General features: G+C 38.0%; 2 protein-coding genes across 6 annotated transcripts in view; both read right to left on the reverse strand.

Moving 5' to 3' along the window:
* The window catches only part of LOC143040768 (ankyrin repeat and SAM domain-containing protein 6-like), a 696,708-nt gene that overhangs the window by 647,789 nt on the left and 23,666 nt on the right, over positions 1-25,253 (reverse strand). The gene's annotated exons all lie outside the window — the stretch shown is intronic.
* LOC143040769 (uncharacterized) overlaps positions 10,195-25,253 on the reverse strand; it is a 39,213-nt gene continuing 24,154 nt past the window's right edge. For 4 of the 5 annotated variants that reach the window (XM_076212185.1, XM_076212188.1, XM_076212186.1 and 1 more), the window contains exons 2-3: positions 11,061-11,515; positions 10,195-10,915 (exon numbers count right to left, since the gene is read on the reverse strand). In XM_076212185.1, coding sequence (XP_076068300.1) covers positions 10,634-10,915; positions 11,061-11,486 — 708 coding nt within the window. In that variant the 5' untranslated portion in view covers positions 11,487-11,515 and the 3' untranslated portion in view covers positions 10,195-10,633. Of the gene's footprint in view, positions 10,916-11,060; positions 11,516-18,115; positions 18,243-25,253 lie in introns of those variants that run through there. The other variant, XM_076212187.1, reaches the window with a different exon arrangement.

Below are 25,253 nucleotides of genomic sequence, written 5' to 3' on the forward strand. Positions count from 1 at the left end.
TGAGTGAGGAAAATGGAGGAGAAATAAGGAAGGATGAAGTGAAGGCAGTTGTTAAGATGATGAAAGCAAGTAAGGCACCTGGTCTGGATGGATGCCATGCAGAATGTCTAAAAAAAGGAGGTACAGTGATGGTGGACTGGCTGGTGAGGTTATTTAATGTTTGCTGGAGAGAAGGTAGAGTGCCAGAGGACTGGAGGAGTGCTTGTATAGTTCCACTTTACAAGGGAAAGGAGGACAAGTGTGAATGTAGTAGTTTCAGAGGGATTAGCTTGTTAAGTGTAGTTGGGAAGGCTTATGGGAGGATCTTGATTGAGAGGATTAGGAGAGACACAGAAGGAGTAATTGGTGAGGAACAGTGTGGATTTAGGACAGGTAGAGGTTGTGTAGATCAGATTTTTGTGGTAAGACAGATATGTGAGAAAGATATAGGAAAGGGGAAGGATGTTTTTTGGGCCTTTATGGATCTGGAAAAGGCTTATGATAGGGTAGACAGGAAGGCACCGTAGGAGGTTATGTGGATATACGGGATAGGAGGAAAGCTTCTAGGAGCTGTCAAGAGTTTTTATGATAGTAGAGCTTGTGTCAGGATTAGAAATGGAGAGAGTGAGTGGTTTGAGGTAAAGGTGGGACTTCGTCAAGGATGCGTTATGTCACCCTGGCTGTTCAACTTATACATGGATGGGGTAGTGTGAGAGGTAAATGCAAGGGTAGTGGGTCAGGGATTGGAGATGGTTAAAGAAAATGGAGAAAAGTGGGAGGTGAGCCAGCCGTTGTTTACCTAGTTGTATTTTGCGGGAAGGGGAGCTATGCTCGTGATGTCCCGCCTTTGTATCTTGCAGTGTCTAGTTTGTTTTTAAACTCATGAATGGTTTTTGCGCATACTATTCCATTGTCCAGTTTGTTCCAAGTGTCCAAAACTCTATGAGGAAAACTGTTTTTCTTCAGTTCTCTTCTATAGCTATGTTTTTTTATTTTCTTTCCATGTCCTCTTGTGTTTCTTTTGTCCCAGTTAAGTAAGTTCTCACTATCGAGTACCTCTGTGCCTTTCATGATTCTGTAGATGGTCAATAGGTCACCTCTCTCTCTTCTTTGCTCCAGTGTCGGTAACTCCAGTTTAGCCAATCTCTCCTCGTATGATAGGTTTGCAAGTGCAGGTGCCATTTTTGTAGCTGCTCTTTGGATTCTTTCTATTTTCTTTATATTCTTTTTGGTACTGGGAGACCACAATGTCGCTGCATACTCTAATCTAGGCCTTATCAATGTAACCAATATTTTTTTCATCATGTCTTCGTCCAAGTATGTAAACGCCACTTTTATTGATCTTAGCAAGTTGTAAGTCTCCCCGACAATTTTGTTAATCTGTATATCATAGGACAAGTCGTTCGTGATAATTACTCCCAAATCTTTTTCGGATCCTACTTTCTTTACTTCTTTGGTTCCAATTGTATATTTTCCTGATATTCTGTTTTTGCTTTTTCCAAACTCCATTATGCTACACTTCTTAGTATTAAAGTCCACTTCCCATTTCTGACTCCAGTTCCATACCCTATTTAGGTCTTCTTGCAGTGCTTCACAGTCCTCATCAGTTTCTATTTTCCTTAGCAGTTTGGCGTCCATCGGCAAAGAAGCTCATGTAGCAGTTCACGTCCTCATCCATGTCATTCATATAGATAGCAAACATTATTGGTGCCAGCACAGATCCTTGCGGTACTCCACTGATCACCTCTTTCCAGTCTGAATATTTTTCTCTGAGCACTACTCTCATCTTTCTACCAGTCAGAAAGTCCTCTATCCATTTTAGTAGGTTTCCCTGTATTCCTCCTATGTGTTCCAGTTTTTTTAGTAGTTTTCTGTGTGGTACTTTGTCAAAGGCTTTTTGCAAGTCTAGGAATGCACAATCAGCCCATCCATTTCTTTCTTGCACTATGTCTATTAGTCTTGAGTAAAAGCATATTAAGTTTGTGGAGCATGATCTTCCTTGTCTGAATCCGAATTGTCTTGGGTTTAATATGTCATTGTCTTCCAGATGTTTTACCCATCTATTCTTGATTATTTTCTCACAAATTTTGGCTATGGTGCTTGTTAGTGATACTGGCCTATAGTTGGTGGGTTCTTCTTTGTTTCCTCCTTTGTGTATTGGTACAATGTTAGCGTTTTTCCAGTCCTCGGGTATCTTTCCTTCTTTGAGTGAGCTGTTTATTAAGATGTGTATTTTGTCTGTTAGTTCTTCTTTGCACTCCTTTAGAATCCAATTTGCAATACCGTCCGGGCCATGTGATTTTCTGACATCCAGCCTTGATAAATGTTCTGATATTTCCTTTAGTGATGCTGTAAACTCATTCATGAGGGGAGATTTCTTGTTTTTATCTATGTCACAATTTGGTATTTTCTCTCTGGTGAAAACAGATTTAAAGTGGTTGTTCATGACTTCGGCCATCTCTAAATCTTCTGTGTATTCTGTTTCCTTGGCATAGTTTCACCAATTCCTGTTTGTTTTTAAGTTTACCATTCACATACCGATAGAATAGTTTGGGTTGCTCTTTGCATTTGTCTATAATATCCTTCTCATGGTTCCTTTTCTCCTCTCTTCTCACATTAACATACTCATTTCTATAGTTAACATAAATTTGCCATTTGCTTTGTTTTTTGTCTTTTCTCCACTTTTTCCAAGCTTTGTCCCTTCTGTCTTTTGCCTCACTGCATCTTTTGTTGAACCAACATTTAATGTACTCGCTCTCTCGCTTTTGTCTTGGTACATGCCTGTTTACCCCTTCATTGTAGTTTTCCATCAATATATTCCATTTCTCTTCCACTGCTGTTTCTTCCCTGTAGAATATTTCCCAGTTTGCATTCCGGAAGAATGTCTTTAGTTTTGTAAAGTCTGTTTTGTTGTACCTCAGTCTTCCTTTCCTATGCTTTTCGTTCCTCTCTATGTCTATTTCTTCCTTTAGTATAGTTTCGATGAGTACATGGTCACTCTTTCCAATTGGTGTCTCATACTGGACTTTATGCACTATTTCAGGCTCTGTTGTAAATATTAGATCTAGTTTCGATGGCTCTTCATTATTTCTGTACCTTGTGTTTTCACGGACCCATTGGGTCATTGTGTACTCCATGGTCATATCTAGCAGTACATTGCCCCACGAGTCATCTCCTCCTTGCACTGTCATGCTGTCCCAACAAATTTCTTTGCAATTGAAGTCCCCCATAACTACCAGATTACCCTTACCCATTAGTATCTCATTGAGTGATTTTCTTGTATCATCTAGCATTTTTGTATGTTCGATTTCTTTCCAAGCGCTTGTTTTTGGAGGCACATAAGTCACCACAAACTTTCTACTTTTCATATTCTTGCCTTCGACTTTTATCATGATCAATTCAGCATTACCTTTGCCCTCTGCAATTTTTGTCACCTTTAGGTCTTTCTTGGCCAAGAACATGATTCCCCCTCCCTGTTTCTTGTCCCCGTTTTTTATCCAGTAGTTGTATAAACCTTGTCCGATAACAGTGGATGGTATTTCACCTCTTAGTTTAGTCTCTACAATTCCCATTATGTCTGGTTTTGCTTCTAACAGATAATCATTGAGTTCGTTCAGTCCCGAAATTAGTCCGTCAATGTTGGTATAGGCCACTTTTAATTTTCTTCCTTCTCCCTGGTTTCTTCTTCCCTTGTTTTGTTCGTTTTGAAGCGCCATTGTCTTAATCTCAAGTCTATTACTCTCCACTGGAATTCTTTGCATTCTGTCTCCGATCTTTTCAAGTTTTTTTCCTTTGCTTCTTCTCTTAGTGCCCTTTCTTTTTCTAATTCCTCAGTACTCATTTCTCTTTTTATCCATATCTTATTGTATTTTTCACTCTTTGCCAAGTTACCTACTTTTTCAAATATGTCTTCTACTACCACTTGTGACCTTAGTTTTATCTTTAGAGGTCGATTCCTATCCTTAGTATAGCGACCAATTCTGTAAGTCTCTTCTAAGTCTGTGCCTGAATCACTGTCTCCCCCCTGAATTTCATTAAGGATTTCTACTGCTGTCTCTTTTTCTTCTTTTTCTCTCATGTACCTCGCCAATCCTTGTTTTTCTTTAAGCCCATAAACCACAATACATTTCTTCCTATCTACTGTGTCCCTGACCCAATTTGCTTTTTCGTTAATCACTTGAATGATTGTGTCTTTTGCATTATCTTGCATTTGCTGCTTGACTATTTCTTTGAAAGCAATTTCTTTATTTTCAATATTTTCTTTCCACTTCTTAATTTCCTGGATACTGTCCCCACCTAAGTTTTCTTCGATCTTTTGTGTCAATTCTTGTAATTTGTTGTTCACTTCCTGCTTTAGATTTTCGCTATTGTTATTATCATTAGTTTTCTTCTTTTCATTATCATTCTTCAGTTCATTTATGTCTCTTTTCATTTCTTTAATTTCGTTTGTAAGATCCAAGTTAGCTTTTCTCAGGTCAGAAATTTCATGGTTAGTCTTAGATAAACAATCAATTAAACCAATGACCTCTTTTCTTAAGTCCATGATTTCATTTTCCCACCGAGTCCTATTTTTGCTCATCTCTCTCTCTATCTCTAATAATCTACTTAAGTTCTTTCTTTCGTACTTACCAAACCCTAAGAAATCATTGTCGTAACACGTGTTTTGTTGATTGTTTACATCGCGGTTCAGTGGATTGCCGCCAGATGGCTCTGATTCGCAACTGGCTTTCGAGTCGTTTTCATTCATTTTTGCTAATTTCGAGTTAACACAATTAACTAGCACTGCATAGATACCATTTCGGGCACTCACGTTCACTCCCCACCCCTACAGTACAAACTAGGTTTTCCTTTTTCGTCATAAATCCTTTTGCGGGCGACACTGCGCTTGTGGCAGGATCGGAGGAGGGATTGAGGAAGTTGGTGGCAGAGTTTGGGAGAGTATGTGATAGAAGAAAGCTAAAGATAAATGTGGGTAAATGTAAGGTGATGAGATGTACAAGGGGTGAAAGTGGCAGTAGACTGGAAGTGAGCATTAAGGGAGAGCAACTGGAGGAAGTGGATAGTTTTAGATACTTGGGTGCAAATGTGGCAGGGAAAGGTGGAGTGAAAGTGGAGGTAGAATGTAGATTGAGAGAAGCGAGTAAATGCCTTGGTGGATTGAAGAGTGTAATGAGGAATAGACATTTGGGAATGGATGCTAAGAGGAGACTGTATGAAGGAGTGATTGTGCCAACAGCACTGTATGGGGCAGAAACATGGAACATACGAGAAGAAGAGAGAAGGAGTTTGAATGTGTTTGAGATGAGGTGTCTGAGAAGTATGATGGGGGGTTCTAGGCTAGATAGAGTGAGAAATGAGGAGGTGAGGAGGAGAACAGGGGTGGAAAAGGAGCTGGGAGATAGGGTTGATGAAAGAGTATTAGGATGGTTTGGACACATGGAAAGAATGAGTGAACAAAGACAAGTAAAAGAGGTGTGGAAGGCAGATGTGGAGGGAGTGAACATGAGGGGACGTCCTAGGATGAGGTGGATGGATGGGGTGAAGGGGGCTTTGGGGAAGAGAGGAATGTCTGTTGAGGAAGGACGGGAGAGGACAGAAGACAGGGGTGAATGGAGAATGGTTGTATATGGATGATGTTGTGATAGCATGAGGTGGAATGGGCGGGTGAATGGGGGGTGAGGTAGTATGTGAGAGCAAAATTTGACACAGCCCGAAGGGATTTCTCCCCGTCCTCTCATTTTATGCAATGGGGGGACGGAGAGGGGGGGTCGCCAATTTAATGAAGCGGCCTTGCTGTGGATGTGCTGTGTCTTGCGACACTGCTTCTGACCCAGGGCAGTGGACAAGGTGCAGGGATGACCCGTCATCCAGGAGGTGCTAAGATAAGAGGGAGGGTGGAGGGGTGTGGAGTGTATTCAGGGATGGAATGGGTGGGAATGATTTTATGCCTTTTTCTTTTTGGCTACCTCCCTTGTAAGGGGGAAAAAGCCTTGGTATATGTATGTAATACTACAAAAAAAAAAACAAAAAAAAAAAAACAAAAAAAAACAATAAAACACTTTCTTGGAATTTGTTCAGGGTGAAGGTTTTGTTTTTCGTATCTTGACTGGAGTACACCTCCCACTTTTCTCCATTTTCTTTAACCATCTCCAATCCCTGACCCACTACCATTGCATTTACCTCTCGTACTACCCCATCCATGTATAAGTTGAACAGCCAGGGCGACATAACGCATCCTTGACGAAGTCCCACCATTACCTCGAACCACTCACTCTCTCCATTTCTAATCCTGACACAAGCTCTACTACTCTCATAAAAACTCTTGACAGCTCCTAAAAGCTTTCCTCCTATCCCGTATATCCGCAAAACCTCCCACAGTGCCTTTCTGTCTACCCTGTCGTAAGCCTTTTCCAGATCCATAAAGGCCCAAAAAACATCCTTCCCCTTTCCTATAGCTTTCTCACATATCTGTCTTACCACAAAGATCTGATCTACACAACCTCTACCCGTCCTAAATCCACACTGTTCCTTCCCAACTACACTTAACAAGCTAATCCCTCTGAAACTACTACATTCACACTTGTCCCCTTTTCCCGTGTAAAGTGGAATTATACTACTCTCATAAAAACTCTTGACAGCTTCTAGAAGCTTTCCTCCTTTCCCATATATCTGCATAACCTCCCACAGTGCCTTTCTGTCTAAACTGTCGTAAGCCTTTTCCAGATCCATAAAAGCCCAAAAAACATCCTTCCCCTTTCCTATAGCTTTCTCACATATTTGTCTTACCACAAAGATCTGATCTACACAACGTCTACCTGTCCTAAATCCACACTGTTCCTCACCAATTACTCCTTCTGTTCCTCTCCTAATCCTCTCAATCAAGATCCTCCCTAAAGCCTTCCCAACTACACTTAATAAGCTAATTCCTCTGAAACTACTACATTCACACTTGTCCCCTTTTCCCTTGTAAAGTGGAACTATACAGGCACTCTTCCAGTCCTCCGGCACTCTACCCTCTCTCCAACAAACATTAAATAACCTCACCAGCCAGTCCACCATAACTCTACCTCCTTTTTTTAGACATTCTGCATGGCATCCATCCAGACCAGGTGCCTTACTTGCTTTCATCATCTTAACAACTGCCTTCACTTCATCCTTATTTCTCCTCCATTTTCCTCACTCATCACGGTCATTTTCTTACCATTTCCCACTGCAGCTATCTTTCCCTCCCTATCCTCTTTCACATTTAGCAACTCCCTAAAATATTCTGCTCATCTTCCCCTTACTGCCATACATATACATGTACATATATATATATATACATTTTTTTTGCAATGAGATGCGACACGATGCCCGCTAATTCTGACCTCACGTAGGATGACAAACTAAAAGACAAACACGAAATAGTGAAACTGTGTGAAGGAAATAAAGAATATATAAAAGGCTGAAGTAACGACAAGGGATTTTAAGTCTGTACTTACAATTGAAAGTTCACAAATTTGGGATGAAGGACACCAAGAAAGATCCCCCAAATGAAAGAAATAATGGTGACACAGAAAAAAATAAGGGAGCAAATAAGGAATCTTGACATCAGAAAGTCATATGGGCTCGATGGAATTGCGAACTGGATATTGAAAGAATGTATAGATGAACTAACAGATAAATTACACTTAAAGAAGGAAAAGTAAAACAAGATTGGAAAAATGCAAACACTGTACCAATATACAAAGGAGGAGACAAAGAAAATCCAACAAACTATAGACCGGTATCCCTTACAAGCATAGTAGCAAAAATATGCGAAAAAGTTATCAAAATAAATAGATTTAACATCTGGAAGAGAACAAAATGCTAAATCCTAAACAATTTGGTTTTAGAAGTGGAAGATCATGTACTACAAACTTAACATGCTTTTACTCAAGATTAATAGAAATAATACAAGGAAGAGATGGATGGGCAGATTGTGCTTTCTTGGACTTACAAAAGGCTTTTAACAAATTACCACAAAAAAATCTGCAAAGAAAAATTGAATAGGTGGAATACAAGGAAATTTATTGGAATGGATGAAAGATTTCTTGAGTGGGAGAAAAATGAAGGTGGTACTTAGAGATGAGAACTCAAACTGGGAAGATATGATAAGTGGAGTCCCACAAGGCTCTGTATTGGCTCTGATAATGTTTGCTATTTATATAAATATGGATGCAGGCATGAAATGTTATATGAACTTTGCAGATGATGCAAAACTATTAAAGATAGTAAGTGCAGAGGAAGACTGCAAATCTTTTCAAGACCTAGACAAAGTCTCGAAACTTAAGGACAGTTACAGAAGAGATCTGAAAAAGAATAGCTTCCCACACAGAGTGATAGATATCTGGAACAAACTGAATGAGGAAACAGTGAGTCCTAAGACTATATGTGAGTTTAAGAAAAAACTGGATGCAGAAGGATATAATAACGGGTATTACTACGAGCATAGCTCTCTTCCCGCAAAATACTGTACTAGGTAAATACACAAGAGATGAAGAAGCAACAACACAAAATAGCACATAAAATAGAATAACAAATAGGAGATTTGGTCATGGCCAAAATACATACCTTAAATAAACTTTCACGAAAATACTCAGGTCCATATAGAATAATTAATTTTGCAGGACATAAATACAGGATATTACATTTAGAAACTAGGGAAGTGTCAATTAAACATGTACCGTATTTTCCGGTGTATAGTGCGCGACTTTTTTCCGTTGGAAGGGCCTAAATATGGGGGGTGCGCGTTATCCGGTGGTGTGCATTATCTACGGCCTACGATAAAAATTCTGCGGCTGTGTGTGTAATTTTTTTCACAACAACGTGACGATGTTGGCCGTCACAAAGTCGGGACGGCACACTTCTCCGTGACGTTCCATGAGAACAAGAAGAACAGCCATGGTGACATGAAAGAATACGCCAGCATGGGCTACCGTATATAAATATTTGGTATAGGTAGGTATCTATCGAATCTTATTTTTCATGTTTAAATAGGCCTAAACACCATGAAACATGATCATTATTCATGATATTTGCCCATGTTCACAGCATCTTAGTTTGAATTTTTATGTTGGCTTTGTTGCTTCACTTTAGGTATGGTACAAATTCCGTTGCGGCCGTTCATAAACTCGTGTCAAACACCTGACTACAACACCCTCTTTCGGGAGTTATATTAACTAAACGTCACCTCGATGAGAGAATGTCCTATTTCACCACTGTCATTGCAGGTTCAAAGCTAAAACGAAACAGTCTGTAGTTTGCTTCAGTATTAAATAAAAAATGGTAAAGACGAATTATTTCCTCAAGATATAAAATGAACATTTTCTGTAAAAATCCCGAAATTGTTCTGTATATCTTACTTTCAATAAACTTTTTTTAGATCATATTTCCTACAAACTATTCAAGCTACAAAGTAATAAGGGACCAACGCACAACATGAGTCATATACCAGTACAATGTAGTTCTGACTTTTTCTTAGTTGTGTCCTGATTGATGCCTAAAGTGACACTTAATTTAGTGACAAATCAACAGATTTCCCAGCGGTGGCTCTAGCCAATGAAAAATACTTCTCCATGTAACCTCGTTCACATGATATAAATACCGAGGGTATGCCATCTTTGCCAAGCCTAGCGCCACGGAGCGTTGAGATGTGGAACTAAAATTGGTTCTCGATTCTCACGCTAGATGGCGATCGGGCATGCGCGTTATACGTCGGTGTGCGCTGTGTACTGAGATAGCGAAGTGCATGGGTGCACATTATAACCCGATGCGCATTTTAAGCCGGAAAATACGGTAGATGATTTAAAAAGGACTAAGATGGAACTTGATAATGATGATGATTATAACACTGAGGATTGTAAAACAATAACTCTTTTCAAAGAAGAAGAAACCTCGAGTCCAGAGGAGTACAGGGAATATGTATATAGCATCATGTGAGAATTGTGTATTAATACTGATAACACAATGTAACACATGTTTTGTTTATTTGTATTTTTTCATGTTTATATATGTATTTCGTGTCACTGAATCCAAATATCAAATTAGTTTTGACGTAACATCGATATTTCTTTATTTATTCTTGATTTTATATTTTATTGTTATATACACAACCTTTCTCTACAGTAGTTAATTGATTCAATCTACTTTAGCATTCTAAGGATAATTATACAACATCTAGTATTTTTTTCATAATATGAAGTGTATTTAAGAGCTACAATATTAGTAAGAACAAAATAAACAACACAACTTTGCACTGCAAGTGTTTTGATGACTCTTCTCATGATTAGAAGTGCTTTGACGATCGAGATTTTCTAGAATGCATGCTTTCGTCTTTTCTGACTATTGACCATATGTAATCTCCCATCATAGCAGTATTCCATCGTCCTTGATATCTTCTTTCCATAGTTGCGATATCCTGATGAAATCTCTCGCTATGCTCCTCACTGACAGTCCCCAAGTTTTCGGGGAAGAAATCTAGGTGAGAATGCAAGAAATGTATCTTCAAGGACATACGACAACCAAGTTTCCTGAAGTTCTCAATAAGCTTTGCCACTATTTGTTTATAATTAGGGTCCTTGTGATTTCCTAGAATCCACGAACTACATCACGAAATGAACACCAAGCTTCTCTTTCAACTTTCGTCATCGCTCTTTCCAGTTTCCAGTTTCCGTTTTCGTTTCTGGTACACAGATGTCATGCAGTCTTCTCCTAGTAGATTCCATTCTTTCATCCTTGATGTAAGAAGCTCAGCTCCTGACTTAGTAAGACCCAAGTCTCTGATTAAGTCATCTAGCTCACTCTGACTTGGAAAGTGAGGCTCCGAAGTTGTTCTCGGTGCGAAATCTTCGTCTCCCATTTCATGGCTGCTGCTACCTGCTGACCCTTCAGATGAAATTTCCATTGCATCTTCCATCTGGAAAGAAATAACTAAATATAGCAACTTCAACAAAGACGAATAGCATTAGTATTCCATATATCTTTACGAAAGTGAATGTATATTAAGTACTTAATATTGAATTTAATTAAAAGTAAAGAGAGTATGATAAAAATAAACTTGCATTTTCTGGTGGTTGTGGTACTGGTAAGCTATCATCATGTGGGACAGGTGCTCTAGATGATGGTATGTCTGGATACTGCAGAGCTTGTCTTCCTTTCATTTTCCTGTACTTCGTCACATCAATCATACAAAAGTAGCAGTCGTCGTGATGGTTCTTCAGCTCTCTCCATATTCTAGGAATGGCAAAAGGCATTGCCCCTCCTGTACCTCTCAGCCATCCTTCTAGAGTAGATCGGCAGCTTCCACATATCACATGAGGTGCCCATGGCTTGTCCTGGTCACCCATGGGCATTCCGAAATAGAGTCTGTACGCTATCCACACTTTAGCACCTCTCATGATCTTATGTAGTACATGTTTTTTCCCAATATAATAACCACACACATAGCAAAATGTATCAGGAGAATTTTCACATCCTCTAGTAGCCATCTTAACAGGTAAATAGTTCAGTCATTGATCTGAAAGAGAAAATTAGATAAACATTTAGTAGAAGACCACATAACAATTCCAAAATATACATGGTAACATTGAAATTATATGTATTTCTATAACGGTCGATGATACAGAAAAAATAATTGCATATTTGAAATCAGCAGGAAAAATGGATTGATAAACTCTAAAAAAAATACAATAAACAAAACTTTTGAAAAAAAAAAGTTACGTTGTGTAATTTTTACAGATAAGACTGGATTAATTATTTGATATATGTAAATGGTGCATGTCAGAGATTAGAAACCTGTGCTACCTGGGACCTTGTGTGTGTTAGATATGCTACCTGGAGCCTTGGTCAGTCATGAAGACCTGGAGCCTTGCCAATGTATAAAAACAATGCCATTAAGTATTGAACGATATTTTTTTTTTGTGTTCCATGAAGCATTGAAAATTATCAAACTTCACTAGTATGTGTCAATTGGTTGCAACAACTTCATGAGTCCTAGACAAAAAGTTATTTGTAGAACAAAGTTGCATTTATTATTTTTCCCAAACATACCTAGAAATCTACCATCTGTCCTAAGTTGAAGTCAGTTGAATGTACTATCTCAGTTCTGACAATTGTGTTCTTGTGCAGGGACACACTCCACTACTGCTAATACCCTTAATACTATACTATAGAATATCATGTCAATATAAAATTGGTACAAAGAAAGTAAAAAAAAGTAAACTAATACCCTTAATACTATACTATAGAATATCATGTCAATATAAAATTGGTACAAAGTAAAAAAAAAGTAAACTTGAAAAGGGACCTCAAATGACATGACACCAGACAAACATGTCAACAAATTAGTTGCAGAAACTTTTAACTTATTAAGATCAATGAAAGTAGCCTTTGACTACATGGATGAAGAAATGGTAAAGAAAATACTAGTTACACCAATAAAAACAAAATTGGAATATGCTGTGACACTATGGACACCTCCTTCTAAAATAACATAAAGTAGAAAGAATTCAAAGAACAACGACAAAGATGGCACCAACATTTTGCAATTTGACATATGAACAAATATTGGATAAACTAAATCTACCAACCCTAGAACAAAGAAGAAAAAGAGGTGATTTGCTCACCATCTACAGAATTATGAAAGGGATGGAAATTCTTTATGGAGATGCCTTACTAAAGTGGGACAGAGGAAAAACAAGAGGACACAAGAAGAAACTTAAGAAGGGCAGTTACAGAAGAGATCTGAAAAAGAATAGCTTCCCACACAGAGTGATAGATATCTGGAACAAACTGAATGAGGAAACAGTGTGTGTTAAAACTATACAAGATTTTAAGAACAAACTGGATGCGGAAAGATGGGTCATTACAAGCATAGCTCTCTTCCCATAAAATACAACTAGGTAAATACACATAACCTATGTAATATACCTCACAGAAAAACAACTCACCATCTTTGAAAAAAATATGAAAAGATCCTTCATTGAGATCTAACACAAGCAACTTTTCTGATAATGATTTTCTCCTCCTTAGTTGTTGTCCTTACATATTGTAATCAAGACATCAAATACTGTTTGACACTTTTTCCTGATTTTGATATTGGTAAATTATGACATCCTCAGACCCATGTAGCAGTGAGTTTAGCAATAAATTTACTGGACCAATTTATATACTAAATTGTTTTAAGGATCAGTACGTGTTTGGTATTACATTTGTACATGTTGGTGTAGATGCATTTTTGGGTTACCATTAGGTGGATAATAGCAGCCACTGAAGAATGTTTCTTTTAACCTTGTTTAGCTAGTTTATGCTCAAATAGTTTTAATTATTGATTTTGCTCCATGTAAGAGGGAGTTAAAAAGGGTTGGTTGGGATGATCAGGTAATTGCTGAACCCTGTTGGAGACTAGTAAACAAATGGGTAGGAAGAGGGGTAGATGGTGAGGGTTTCATTTTTATGGATCAATTGTTTGTAAACAGCACAGTTCATGGATGAAGGTTTACACAAGCTCACTCTCTGCCTAGTCATAAAAATGGCCAGGAGCCTGTATGACATGTATATGTTTTGCTGATGTAGAAATTTTGTAACCTAAGTTATGCATAGATTCAACATTGCTCAAATAAACAATACAACCACTCCTCGTTTAACGACGACAATTGGGACCAGCGCAACGTCGTTAACCGAATTGGTCGTTAAGCGAAAGTGTATACATATACGTACATGTACTGTATGTACAATGTCCAGCAATACATGTATCTTTATTTTCGTGTATTTTCCCTCTTTTATACAGTACATTAAAGCTTTATTTACTGTTTATTTACGGTGGTTAGGTTCCAAAATTACCGTATATGACCAAATCCGCGTATGCTGACATTCCATATTGAATACCGGGGTATTTTTTTAGTTTCGACCATGGGCGCAATATAGCAATAGAAAATTAATTATTAATTTTGTAAATTAAAATGTATCAACGTAATATGCAATTTTGTGGGCGGAAATGAAAGTAAAAAATACCATGCTACAAGAAAATATGCTAATGAACGAAGTCGGTAGCATAGGATCGGGACGCCATCTTGTCGTCTGCCAACGTCTCTCACGACGACGACGAGGACGAGCCGGTTAGATGAATTCATCATCCTTTTATTTCTTCGACATCGGCATCTATCATAACAAACATGGTGTACCATTCATCCGACATGACTTCGTTACTTACGAAATTTGTTTTAGCACCTTTTTTTTTTATTTCCGCTCACAAAATTACATATTACTTTGATACATTATAATTTACAAAATTAATAATTAATTTTCTATTGCTATATTGCGCCCATGGTCGAAAGTAAAAATTTACCACTACCAGTATATACTGTACCCCAGGTAGTTTTTGCAGCTTGCAGGATGGTAATGTAGACCTAAGCTTCAGAACACTTTACCTCACAGGTAATATCCACCGTACAAGTTCAATTATAACATCATACAAATTTGCCTCAGCCAACTTAATTACCGTACACGACGTCGTAACTTCGGGAGATTTACGTTAAACGTCTGTCATAAAGCCCGTCGTAACTCCGCGTCGTTGCTAACCGAGTAGGTCGTTAAACGAGGAGTACCTGTAGTGCATATAGACTTGTAATGATGAATCTGATTGAAGGAGTGGAGAAAATTCAATTGGTTCACGATTGTAAGATCATGCTCTTTGGGGAGGATCTTAAATATAAAGTTAAAGATCATTGGACTAAAGAAATAATGTCACTGCAGAACTTACCTGGGACCTAACAATGAGTGTTCTCACAGGATTCATAGACTGTACCTGGAGAAGCATGTTGTGTAACCGGTATTCAAGAAAGAAAAGAAAATCTACAAAAATTTCATCCCTTCTCATTTGAAATATACTATGTGGAAATTGAAAAAGAGGACTACTTGTAGGCACAGGGCCTACTGTCTAAAAATCTGTAAACTAATACAGAAAACGAAGTGATAAGAGAAAGGTGGATGAAAGTGAAAGGGAAGCGACTAAGACAATGGTGAAAATTTAAGAGACATAGAAAACAAAAATAAGCGCCTGAAAGTGGAGGGCTTAGAAAGGGTCATTTTTGTATCTTGCCCACCGTCCTAGGTCAGAAGCAAAGTAGCGAGACACAGCACATCCACAGCAAGGCCACTTCATTTAATCGGTGACCCCCTTCTCTGTCCCCTCATGCAGAGAAAGAGAAGATGAGGAGAAATTACTTTAGGCTGCATCAAAACATCATTTGCACTTACTCCCTCACCTGCCACCCACTCCCATACATCACAGCATCATCCATACACAACCATTCTCCACTCACCCCTATCTTCTGTCTTCTCCTTTCCTTCGTCAACAGACATTCACCTCTTTCCCAAAGCCCCTTTTACCCCATCCATTCACCTCATCCTTGGTCGCCCCCTCATGTTCACTCCTTCTACCTCTACCTTCCACACCTCTTTTACTAATTTTTCTTCACTCATTCTTTCCATGTGTCCAAACTATCCCAATACTCTTTCATCAACTCTATCTCCCAACTCCCTTTTCACCCCTGTTCTCCTCCTCATTTCTCACTCTATCCAACCTATTAACCCCTATCATACTTCTCATGCACCTATCAAATACATTCAAACTCCTCCTCTCTTATGTTCCAGGTTTCTGCCCCTTACAGTGCTGTCACCACAACCACTCCTTCATGTAATCTCCTTTTAGCATCCATTTCCAAATGTCTATTTCTCATTACACCTTTTAATTCCCAAAGACATTTACTTGCTTCTCTCATTCTACATTCTACCTCCACTCCTTCTTTTCCTGCCACATTTGCACCCAAATATCTAAAGCTATTTGCTTCCTCCAGTCTCACTTCCTTACTACTCCCAATTTGCTGCCATATTCTCCCCTTGTACATCTCATCATCTTACTTTTACCCACATTTATCTTTAACTTCCTCCTGCACACCTCCCCATACTCTGTTACAAACTTCCTTAATACCTCCCCTGATCCTGTCACAAATGCAGTGTCATCAGCAAACAACTGTCTTATTTCCCATTTTTCTCCATTTTCTTTAACCATCTCCCATCCCCAACCCATTATCATTGCGTTCAGCTCTCACACTGCCCCATTCATGCGTAAATTGAACAGCCAAGGTGACTTAACACATCCTTGGTGAAGTCCCACGTTTACCTCAGACCATTCACTTTCTTCATTTCTAATTCTAACACAGGCTCTACCACTCTCATAAAAACTCTTGACTGCTCTTAACAGATTTCTTCCTATCCCATATATTTGCAATACCTCCCACATTGCTTCCTGTCTACCCTGTCATAAGTCTTTTCCAAAGCCATAAAGGCCCCAAAATATCCTTACTTTTTCCTAGAGCTTTTTTGCATATCTACTTTACCACAAAAATCTGATCCATGCAACCCCTACCTGTCCTGAATCCAAACTGTTCCTCACCAATTACTCCCTCTGTTCCTCTTTTAATTCTTTCAATCTAAACCCTCCCATAAGCCTTCCCAAATACACTCAACAAACTGATTCCTCTAAAACTACTACACTCACACTTGTCCCCATTTCCATTGTGAAGTGGAAATACACAGGCACTCCCCCAGTCCTCTACACTCTTTAAGACAAACATTAAGTAACCTCACCAGCCAGTTCACCATCACTGTATCTCCCTTTTTTAGACACTCCACATGACACCCATCCAATCCAGATGCCTTACTTGCTCTTTATACAGAAGAATAAGAACTTATTTAGAGATTAGTGCAACAGGTGCTAACAAACACCTTGTTGTTATCTTCAGGATATAACAATAAGTTTCTGTGTGACTGGTAATGTATACAATCCAATTCTTGGAAATCATGGTTTTTAGTACATTATGGAGGGTAGCAACGATGAAAAAAGAATCAATGATCCCACTAAGAGGGGATTGGATATGACTAGAGTGAAACCACCACTTGGAGTGATCCCAAAGAAGACATGTATTAATGTAACTCCAAAGACGACTTACAGGTATGATTCTGATTTATTTTCGGGTTTTAGAAGGGAAGGGGGAGCAATGGATAAAATTATGGACATGAAAAGAGATATTAGGATTAGCAGAGCAATAAGGAATCGAGACATCAACAACTTGGCAGAAGAATGGATTCATTTAAAATTAGACCATAAAGCTTTACAATTAGAGGTAAACTTACACACAACTAACGGTGTGATAATAAGACAAATGATCTAAAAAATGAACTGAGTATTATTAAAAGAGAAAATGAAAGAAAGGAAAATGAGGTTAGAAACAAAAATGGAGAACTGAAGAAAGAGGTCAAAGAACAATTACAAGCAGTAACCAAAAACATGGAAGAATCAAAGAGACCAATCTTAATGAAATAAAAAAAATCAGTGGAAACAGGAATGTGAAAATCAAAAACTCTCATTCAAAGAAATAGTACAGCAGCAGGTAGAAGAGGATGCATAGGAAACAATGATTAAGGTGATCAAAGAAAAGGAAAACTGGGTGAGAGACACAGTGGACAAAAAGAAACACATTGTACACAATTACCAAAGAGAAACGGAGAAATTGCGAAGGAGATACTGAAAGCAGTTCAGGACAAGGGGCAAAATTTGGAGAAAATCGATGACATGCATAGAATGGGCACATGCTTTAAAAAAAAAAAAAAAAAAAAAAAAAAAAAAAAAAAAAATGGGTCAATGAAAATCAAAATAAAAACTCAAATGATAGCAGAAGTAATAATATCAAAAGTAGCAAAACTAGCAAACAGTGAAAACTACAAAAATGTATGGATAAAAAAGGAAATGAATGAAGAGGAAATAGAGAAAGACAGGTCACTGAGAAATGAAGCTAAGGAAAAAAAAATTGGTTTTATCAGTGTAACTAGTATTTTCTTAACCATTTCTTCATCCATGTAATCAAAGGCTATTTTCATTTATCATAATAATTTGAAAGATTCTCCGACTAATTTGTTGACGTGTTTGTCTGGTGTCATGTCATTTGATATAGTTACTCCTAGGTCCCTTTCCGATTTACTTTTTTAACTTCCTTTGTACCGATTTTATATTGACATGATGTTCTATTTTTGCTTTTACCAAATTCCATTACGCTACATTTATGTTGAAGTTCACTTCGCACTTCTGGCTCCATTTCCAGACTTTATCTAGGTCTTGAAAAGATTTGCAGTCTTCCTCTATACCTACTCTCTTGAGTAGTTTCGCATCATCTGGAAAGAAGTTCATATAACATTCCACACCTTCATCCATATCATTTATATAAACAGCAAACATTATTAGAGCCACTACAGAGCCTTGTGGGACTCCACTTTTCATATCTTCCCAATTTGATTTCTTGTCTCTAAGTACCACCCTCATTTTTCTCCCATTCAAGAAATCTTTCATCCATTCCAATAACTTTCCTTGTATTCCACCTATTATTTCAATTTTTCTTAGTAGCTTTTTGTGTGGTACTTTGTCAAAAGCCTTTTGTAAGTCCAAGAAAGCACAATCTGCCCATCCATCTCTTTCTTGTATTATTTCTATTAATCTTGAGTAAAAGCATATTAAGTTTGTTTTATATGATCTTCCACTTCTAAAACCAAATTGTTTAGGATTTAGTATTTTGTTCTCTTCCAAGTGTTTTTGCATATTTTTGCTACTCTGCTTGTAAGGGACACAGGTCTACAGTTTGTTGGATTTTCTTTATCTCCTCCTTTGTATATTGGTACAATATTTAAATTTTTCCAATCTTGTGGTACTTTTCCTTCTTTGAGTGTATTCTAATTTTGGTCTTATTAGTGTAACTAGTATTTTCTTAACCATTTCTTCATCCATGTAATCAAAGGCTATTTTCATTGATCTTAACAAGTTGAAAGTTTCTCCGACAAATTTGTTGATGCGTTTGTCTGGTGTCATGTCATTTCAGATAGTTACTCCTAGGTCCCTTTCCGAGTTTACTTTTTTAACTTTCTTTGTACCAATTTTATATTGACATGATGTTCTATTTTTGCTTTTACCAAAGTCCATTATGCTACATTTCTTTATGTTGAGGTTCACTTCGCACTTCTGGCTCCATTTCCAGACTTTATCTAGGTCTTGAAAAGATTTGCAGTCTTCCTCTATACCTACTCTCTTGAGTAGTTTCGCATCATCTGGAAAGAAGTTCATATAACATTCCACACCTTCATCCATATCATTTATATAAACAGCAAACATTATTGGAGCCACTACAGAGCCTTGTGGGACTCCACTTTTCATATCTTCCCAATTTGATTTCTTGTCTCTAAGTACCACCCTCATTTTTCTCCCACTCAAGAAATCTTTCATCCATTCTAATAACTTTCCTTGTATTCCACCTATTATTTCAATTTTTCTTAGTAGCTTTTTGTGTGGTACTTTGTCAAAAGCCTTTTGTAAGTCCAAGAAAGCACAATCTGCCCATCCATCTCTTTCTTGTATTATTTCTATTAATCTTGAGTAAAAGCATATTAAGTTTGTTTTATATGATCTTCCACTTCTAAAACCAAATTGTTTAGGATTTAGTATTTTGTTCTCTTCCAAGTGTTTTTGCATATTTTTGCTACTCTGCTTGTAAGGGACACCGGTCTACAGTTTGTTGGATTTTCTTTGTCTCCTCCTTTGTATATTGGTACAATATTTACATTTTTCCAATCTTGTGGTACTTTTCCTTCTTTGAGTGTATTCTAATTTTGGTCTTATCAGTGTAACTAGTATTTTCTTAACCATTTCTTCATCCATGTAATCAAAGGCTATTTTCATTGATCTTAACAAGTTGAAAGTTTCTCCGACAAATTTGTTGACGCGTTTGTCTGGTGTCATGTCATTTCAGATAGTTACTCCTAGGTCCCTTTCCGAGTTTACTTTTTTAACTTTCTTTGTACCAATTTTATATTGACATGATGTTCTATTTTTGCTTTTACCAAAGTCCATCATGCTACATTTCTTTATGTTGAGGTTCACTTCGCACTTCTGGCTCCATTTCCAGACTTTATCTAGGTCTTGAAAAGATTTGCTGTCTTCCTCTATACCTACTCTCTTGAGTAGTTTCGCATCATCTGGAAAGAAGTTCATATAACATTCCACACCTTCATCCATATCATTTATATAAACAGCAAACATTATTGGAGCCACTACAGAGCCTTGTGGGACTCCACTTTTCATATCTTCCCAATTTGATTTCTTGTCTCTAAGTACCACCCTCATTTTTCTCCCACTCAAGAAATCTTTCATCCATTCCAATAACTTTCCTTGTATTCCACCTATTATTTCAATTTTTCTTAGCAGCTTTTTGTGTGGTACTTTGTCAAAAGCCTTTTGTAAGTCCAAGAAAGCACAATCTGCCCATCCTTTTCTTTCTTGTATTATTTCTATTAATCTTGAGTAAAAGCATATTAAGTTTGTTTTATATGATCTTCCACTTCTAAAACCAAATTGTTTAGGATTTAGTATTTTGTTCTCTTCCAAGTGTTTTTGCATATTTTTGCTACTCTGCTTGTAAGGGATACCGGTCTACAGTTTGTTGGATTTTCTTTGTCTCCTTTGTATATTGGTACAATATTTACATTTTCCAATCTTGTGGTACTTTTTCTTCTCTTAATGAGAAGTCAATTTTCTTGTGTATTATGTCTGTTAGTTCATCTATACATTCTCTCAACATCTAGTTTACAATTCCATCAGGCCCATGTGACTTTCTGATGTCAAGGTTTTTTATTTGGTCCCTTATTTCTTTCTGTGTCACTGTTATTTCTTTCATTTCGGGGGATCTTCCTCGTTGTCCTTCATCCCAAATTTGTGAGCTTTCAATTGTAAATACAGACTTAAAATGTCTGATCATAACTTCAGCCATTTCTACATCTATATATTCTTTATTTCCTTGGCAGTTACACTATTTCATGTTTGTTTTTTAGTTTATCATTTGCATGCACTACATGGTCCCGTATGGTGCTTGGAGTTCATGTGTAGTTGCTTGTGATTTCTTAGCAGGTGTTGGGTGTGAGGAATGGTTGGCTGCACCAATTCTCTTCACACATGTATCTTGTACTAAATTCTTTAGGTGTAGTTTTCTTTGCACTGCATTCTGGCTAGGTGGACTGTCCTTCTGGGGGAGAGGATTCAGAGGGATAGATATCAGGTGGTCTGGTATACAGGAATGTGTTGTCTTTCAGTCTGTTGATGGAACAGTGATCAATATGATTATAGATACGCTTCTGGAGGCAGATTTCTGGTGGTTGTGGAGGAAGAGAGTATTTGTGTGTGATATAGGTATTTGAGTGTTGTTTTGATGTTTCTTGGCATGTGTGGGTGTTCTGCCATGTAGCGTATTTACCTAGTTGTATATTACAGGAAGGGAAGCTATGCTTATGGTGTCCCGCCTTTGTATCTCATAGTGGTTTGCTCTTAAATTCATGTATGGTTTTTGCACACACCATTGTTTCATCTATTTTGTTCTAAGTGTCCACCATTCTATGTGGGAAACTGTTTTTCAGATTTCTTCTATAACAATCTTTTTTCAGTTTCTTTCCATGTCCTCTTGTGTTTCTCTTGTCCCAATTTAACAAGTCCTCTCTATCAAGTATTTCTGTGCCCTTCATGATTCTATAGATGGTCAGTAGGTCGCCTCTCTCTTCTTTGCTCCAAAGTTGGTAACTCCAATTTAGCCAGTCTCTCTTCATATGACAAGTTTGAAAGTGTTGGAGCCATTTTTGTGGTTGCTCTCTGGATTCTTTCAATCTTCTTTATATTCTTTTTGGTACTGGGTGACCATAATGTCACCACATATTCCAGTCTAGGCCTTATTAGTGTGACTAGTATTTTTTAAATAATTTCTTCATCCAAATAGGCAAATGCACTTTTACTGATCTTAGTAAGTTATAGGATTCTCCGATAATTTTATTTATTTGTCTATCAGGGGACAAGTCATTTGAGATAATCACTCCCAGATCTTTTTCAGATCCCACTTTCTTTACCTCCTTAGTTCCAATTTTATATTGTTCTGATGGGGCCAGTGGGTAGACTGTGTTTATGGAGGCTGTGGCAAGTGTTTGTGAGCCTCTCATGTCAAGGTGAACCTTGACATTGAGGACTTTCATTTCATGGTGTAGTTAGTTGGTAGGTGTTGTATTTGTGCAGCCTGTAACTGTCTTTTGGCCTTTGTTCTGTATACTCTGTAGGGTGATGTGGTGCGTCTTAGTGAGGTTAGGACAATATGTGAGTCTAGCATAATTCATCAATGAGAGTATATATTGTATGTATACTGTTGTGGTAGTTTTTTGTTTTGTCCAAATGTTATACCTGCAATTGATTTAAGTACATTGAGTCTAGGTGTGCATTTATTTACTTGGGAATGAATCCTAAAAGGAAATTATATAAAGGAGTGATTGAGCCAACAACACTGTATGGGGCATAAACATGGAACATAAGAGAGGAAGATTTTGAATGTATTTACCTAGTTGTATCTTACGGGAAGGGGAGCTACACTCGTGGTGTCCCATCTTTATATCTTGCAGTTATTAGTTTGCTCTTAAATTCGTGTATGGCTTTTGCAAACACTATTGTTTTGTCCAGTTTGTTCCAAGTGTCCACCACTCTGTGTGTAAAAATGTTCTAGATTTCATCTAAAACTATCATTTTTGAGTTTCTTTCCAAGTCCTCTTGTGTTTCTCTTGTCCCAATTTAACAAGACCTCTCTACCAAGCATTTCTGTGCCCTTCATGATTCTGTAGATGTTCAGTACGTCGCCTCTCTCTCTTCTTTGCTCCAAAGTTGGTAACTCCAATTTAGCCAGTCTCTCTTCATATGACAAGTTTGAAAGTGCTGGAGCCATTTTTGTGGTTGCTCTTTGAATTCTTTCAATCTTCTTTATATTCTTTTTGGTATTGGTTGATCATATTATCGCTGCATATTCCAGTCTAAGCCTTTTTAGTGTGACTAATATAAGAAGAAGCTGTGAGAGTGGAAGGGAGTGAAGGATAGAGTAGAACTAGGAGTGGAGGAATGGGGACGGTTCAAGGAGGGAGTTATAAGGTGTGCAAAGATGGTGTGTGGAACAAGAAGGATGGGAGGAAATAGAAGGAAGGGTAGTGATTGGTGGGATGAGGAAGCAAAGAAGGGTGTAGAAGAGAAGAAGCAGGCTTTCATGGATAGGTTACAAATTAGGACAAGGAAATCATATGAAAGGTACAAAGTAAAGAGAAGAGAAGTAAAGCATAAGATAAAGGAGGCAGAGTAGAGCAGATGTGAAATGGGATAAGAGCATGACAAAATTTTGAAAGTAATAAAAAGATGCTTTGGAAAGAAAAAAAAAGAGGAAGAGGAGGTAGGTGGGCAGAGTATTTTAGGGAGTTGCTAAATGTGAAGGAGAATAGGGAGGAAAAGGTAGTTGCAGTGGAAAGCACTAAGAAAATGACCATAATGAGTGAAAAAAATGGGGGAGAAATAAGGAAAAATGAAGTGAAGACAGCTGTTAAGATGATGAGAGCAGGTAAGGCATGTGGGTTGGATGGATGCCAAGCAGAATGTCTGAAAAAAGGAGGTACAGTTATGGTGGACTGGCTGGTGAGGTTCTAATGTTTGTTTAAGAGAGGGTAGAGTGCCAGAGGACTGGAGGAGTGCCTGTATAGTTCCGCTTTACAAGGGAAAGGGGGACAAGTGTGAGTGTAGTAGTTTAAGAGGGATCAGCTTGTTGAGTGTAGTTGGGAAGGCTTAGGGGAGGGTCTTGATTGAGAGGATTAGGAGAGGAACAGAGGGAGTAATTAGTGAGGAACAGTGTGGGTTTAGGATGGGTAGGGGTTGTGTAGATCATATTTTTGTGGTAAGACAGATATGTGAGAAAGCTATAGGAAAAGGTAAGGATGTTTTTTGGCTTTTATGGATCTGGAAAAGGCTTATGACAGGGTAGATAGGAAGGCACTGTGAGAGGTTTTGCAGATATATGGGATAGGAGGAAAGCTGTTAAGAGCAGTCAAGAGTTTTTACAAGAGTAGTTGAGCTTGTGTTAGGATTAGAAATGGAGAGAGTGAGTGGTTTGAGGTAAAGGTGGGACTTTGTCAGGGATGTGTTATGTCACCATGGCTGTTCAATTTATACATGGATGGGTGGTGCAAGAGGTGAATGCAAGGGTAGTGGGTCAGGGGTTGGAGTTGGTTAACCACTTCCATACGGTGACGCCTACGTAGGCGGCATGAGGAGCAAGTGGGTATGTGATGATGCCGACGTCGGCATCTTGATTATATTTATTGTAGTCGTACCTACATAACCTCCATTCTCTCTAAACTGGCTTCATCATATTTTCTATGGTTATCAAAATACACGGGTAAAAGAAAACGAACGATTGAGCACTGACTTTATTTTTTATAATGCGATTATTATGACGCAACATCGCACGTCGGGCAGCTAATGCTGCCAGACGTGCGATGTACCCCGGAGTGAAGAGGTTAAAGAAAATGGAGAAAAGTAGGAGATAAGCCAGTTGTTGTTTGCTGACGACACTGCGCTTGTAGCAGGATCAGAGGAGGGATTGAGGAAGTTAGTGATAGAGTTTGGGAAGGTGTGCAAAAGAAGGAAGTTGAAGATAAATGTGGGTAAAAGATGATGAGATGTACAAGGGGAGAGAGTGGCGGCAGGCTGGAAGTGATTATTAAGGGAGAGAGACTGGAGGAAGTGGATAGTTTTAGATACTTGGGTGCGAATTTGGCAGGAGGGAGGAGTGGGGGTGGAGTTAGAATGTAGATTGAGAGAAAGGAGTAAATGTCTTGGGGGATTAAAAAGTAATGAGAAATAGACATTTGGGAATGGATGCTAAGAGGAGATTGTATGAAGGAGTGACTGTGCCAACAGCACTGTATGTGGCAGAAACATAGAACATAGAGAGGGAGAGAAAAGGAGTTTGAATGTATTTACCTAGTTGTATCATACGGGAAGGGAGCTATGCTCATGGTGACTCATCTTTGTATCTCTCAGCATCAAGTTTTCTCTTAAAATCTTGAATAGTGTTTGCACACAATGTTTCTTTATCTAAATTGTTCCAAGTATCTATCACTCTGTGTGGGAAGCTATTTTTTTCAGATCTTTTCTGTAATTATATTTTTTTAGTTTCTTTTCGTGTCCTCTCGTTTTTCTAGTATCCCATTTCAATAACTCATTCTTACCTAAGATTTCCATTCCTTTCATTATTCTATAGATAGTAAGTCTCCTCTTTCCCTTCTTTGTTCCAGAGTTGGTAATTCTAATTTGG

Source organism: Oratosquilla oratoria, chromosome 29 (assembly GCF_046742065.1).
Source record: "Oratosquilla oratoria isolate Oo_2021 chromosome 29, ASM4674206v1, whole genome shotgun sequence".
Taxonomy (NCBI): Eukaryota; Metazoa; Arthropoda; class Malacostraca; order Stomatopoda; family Squillidae; genus Oratosquilla; species Oratosquilla oratoria.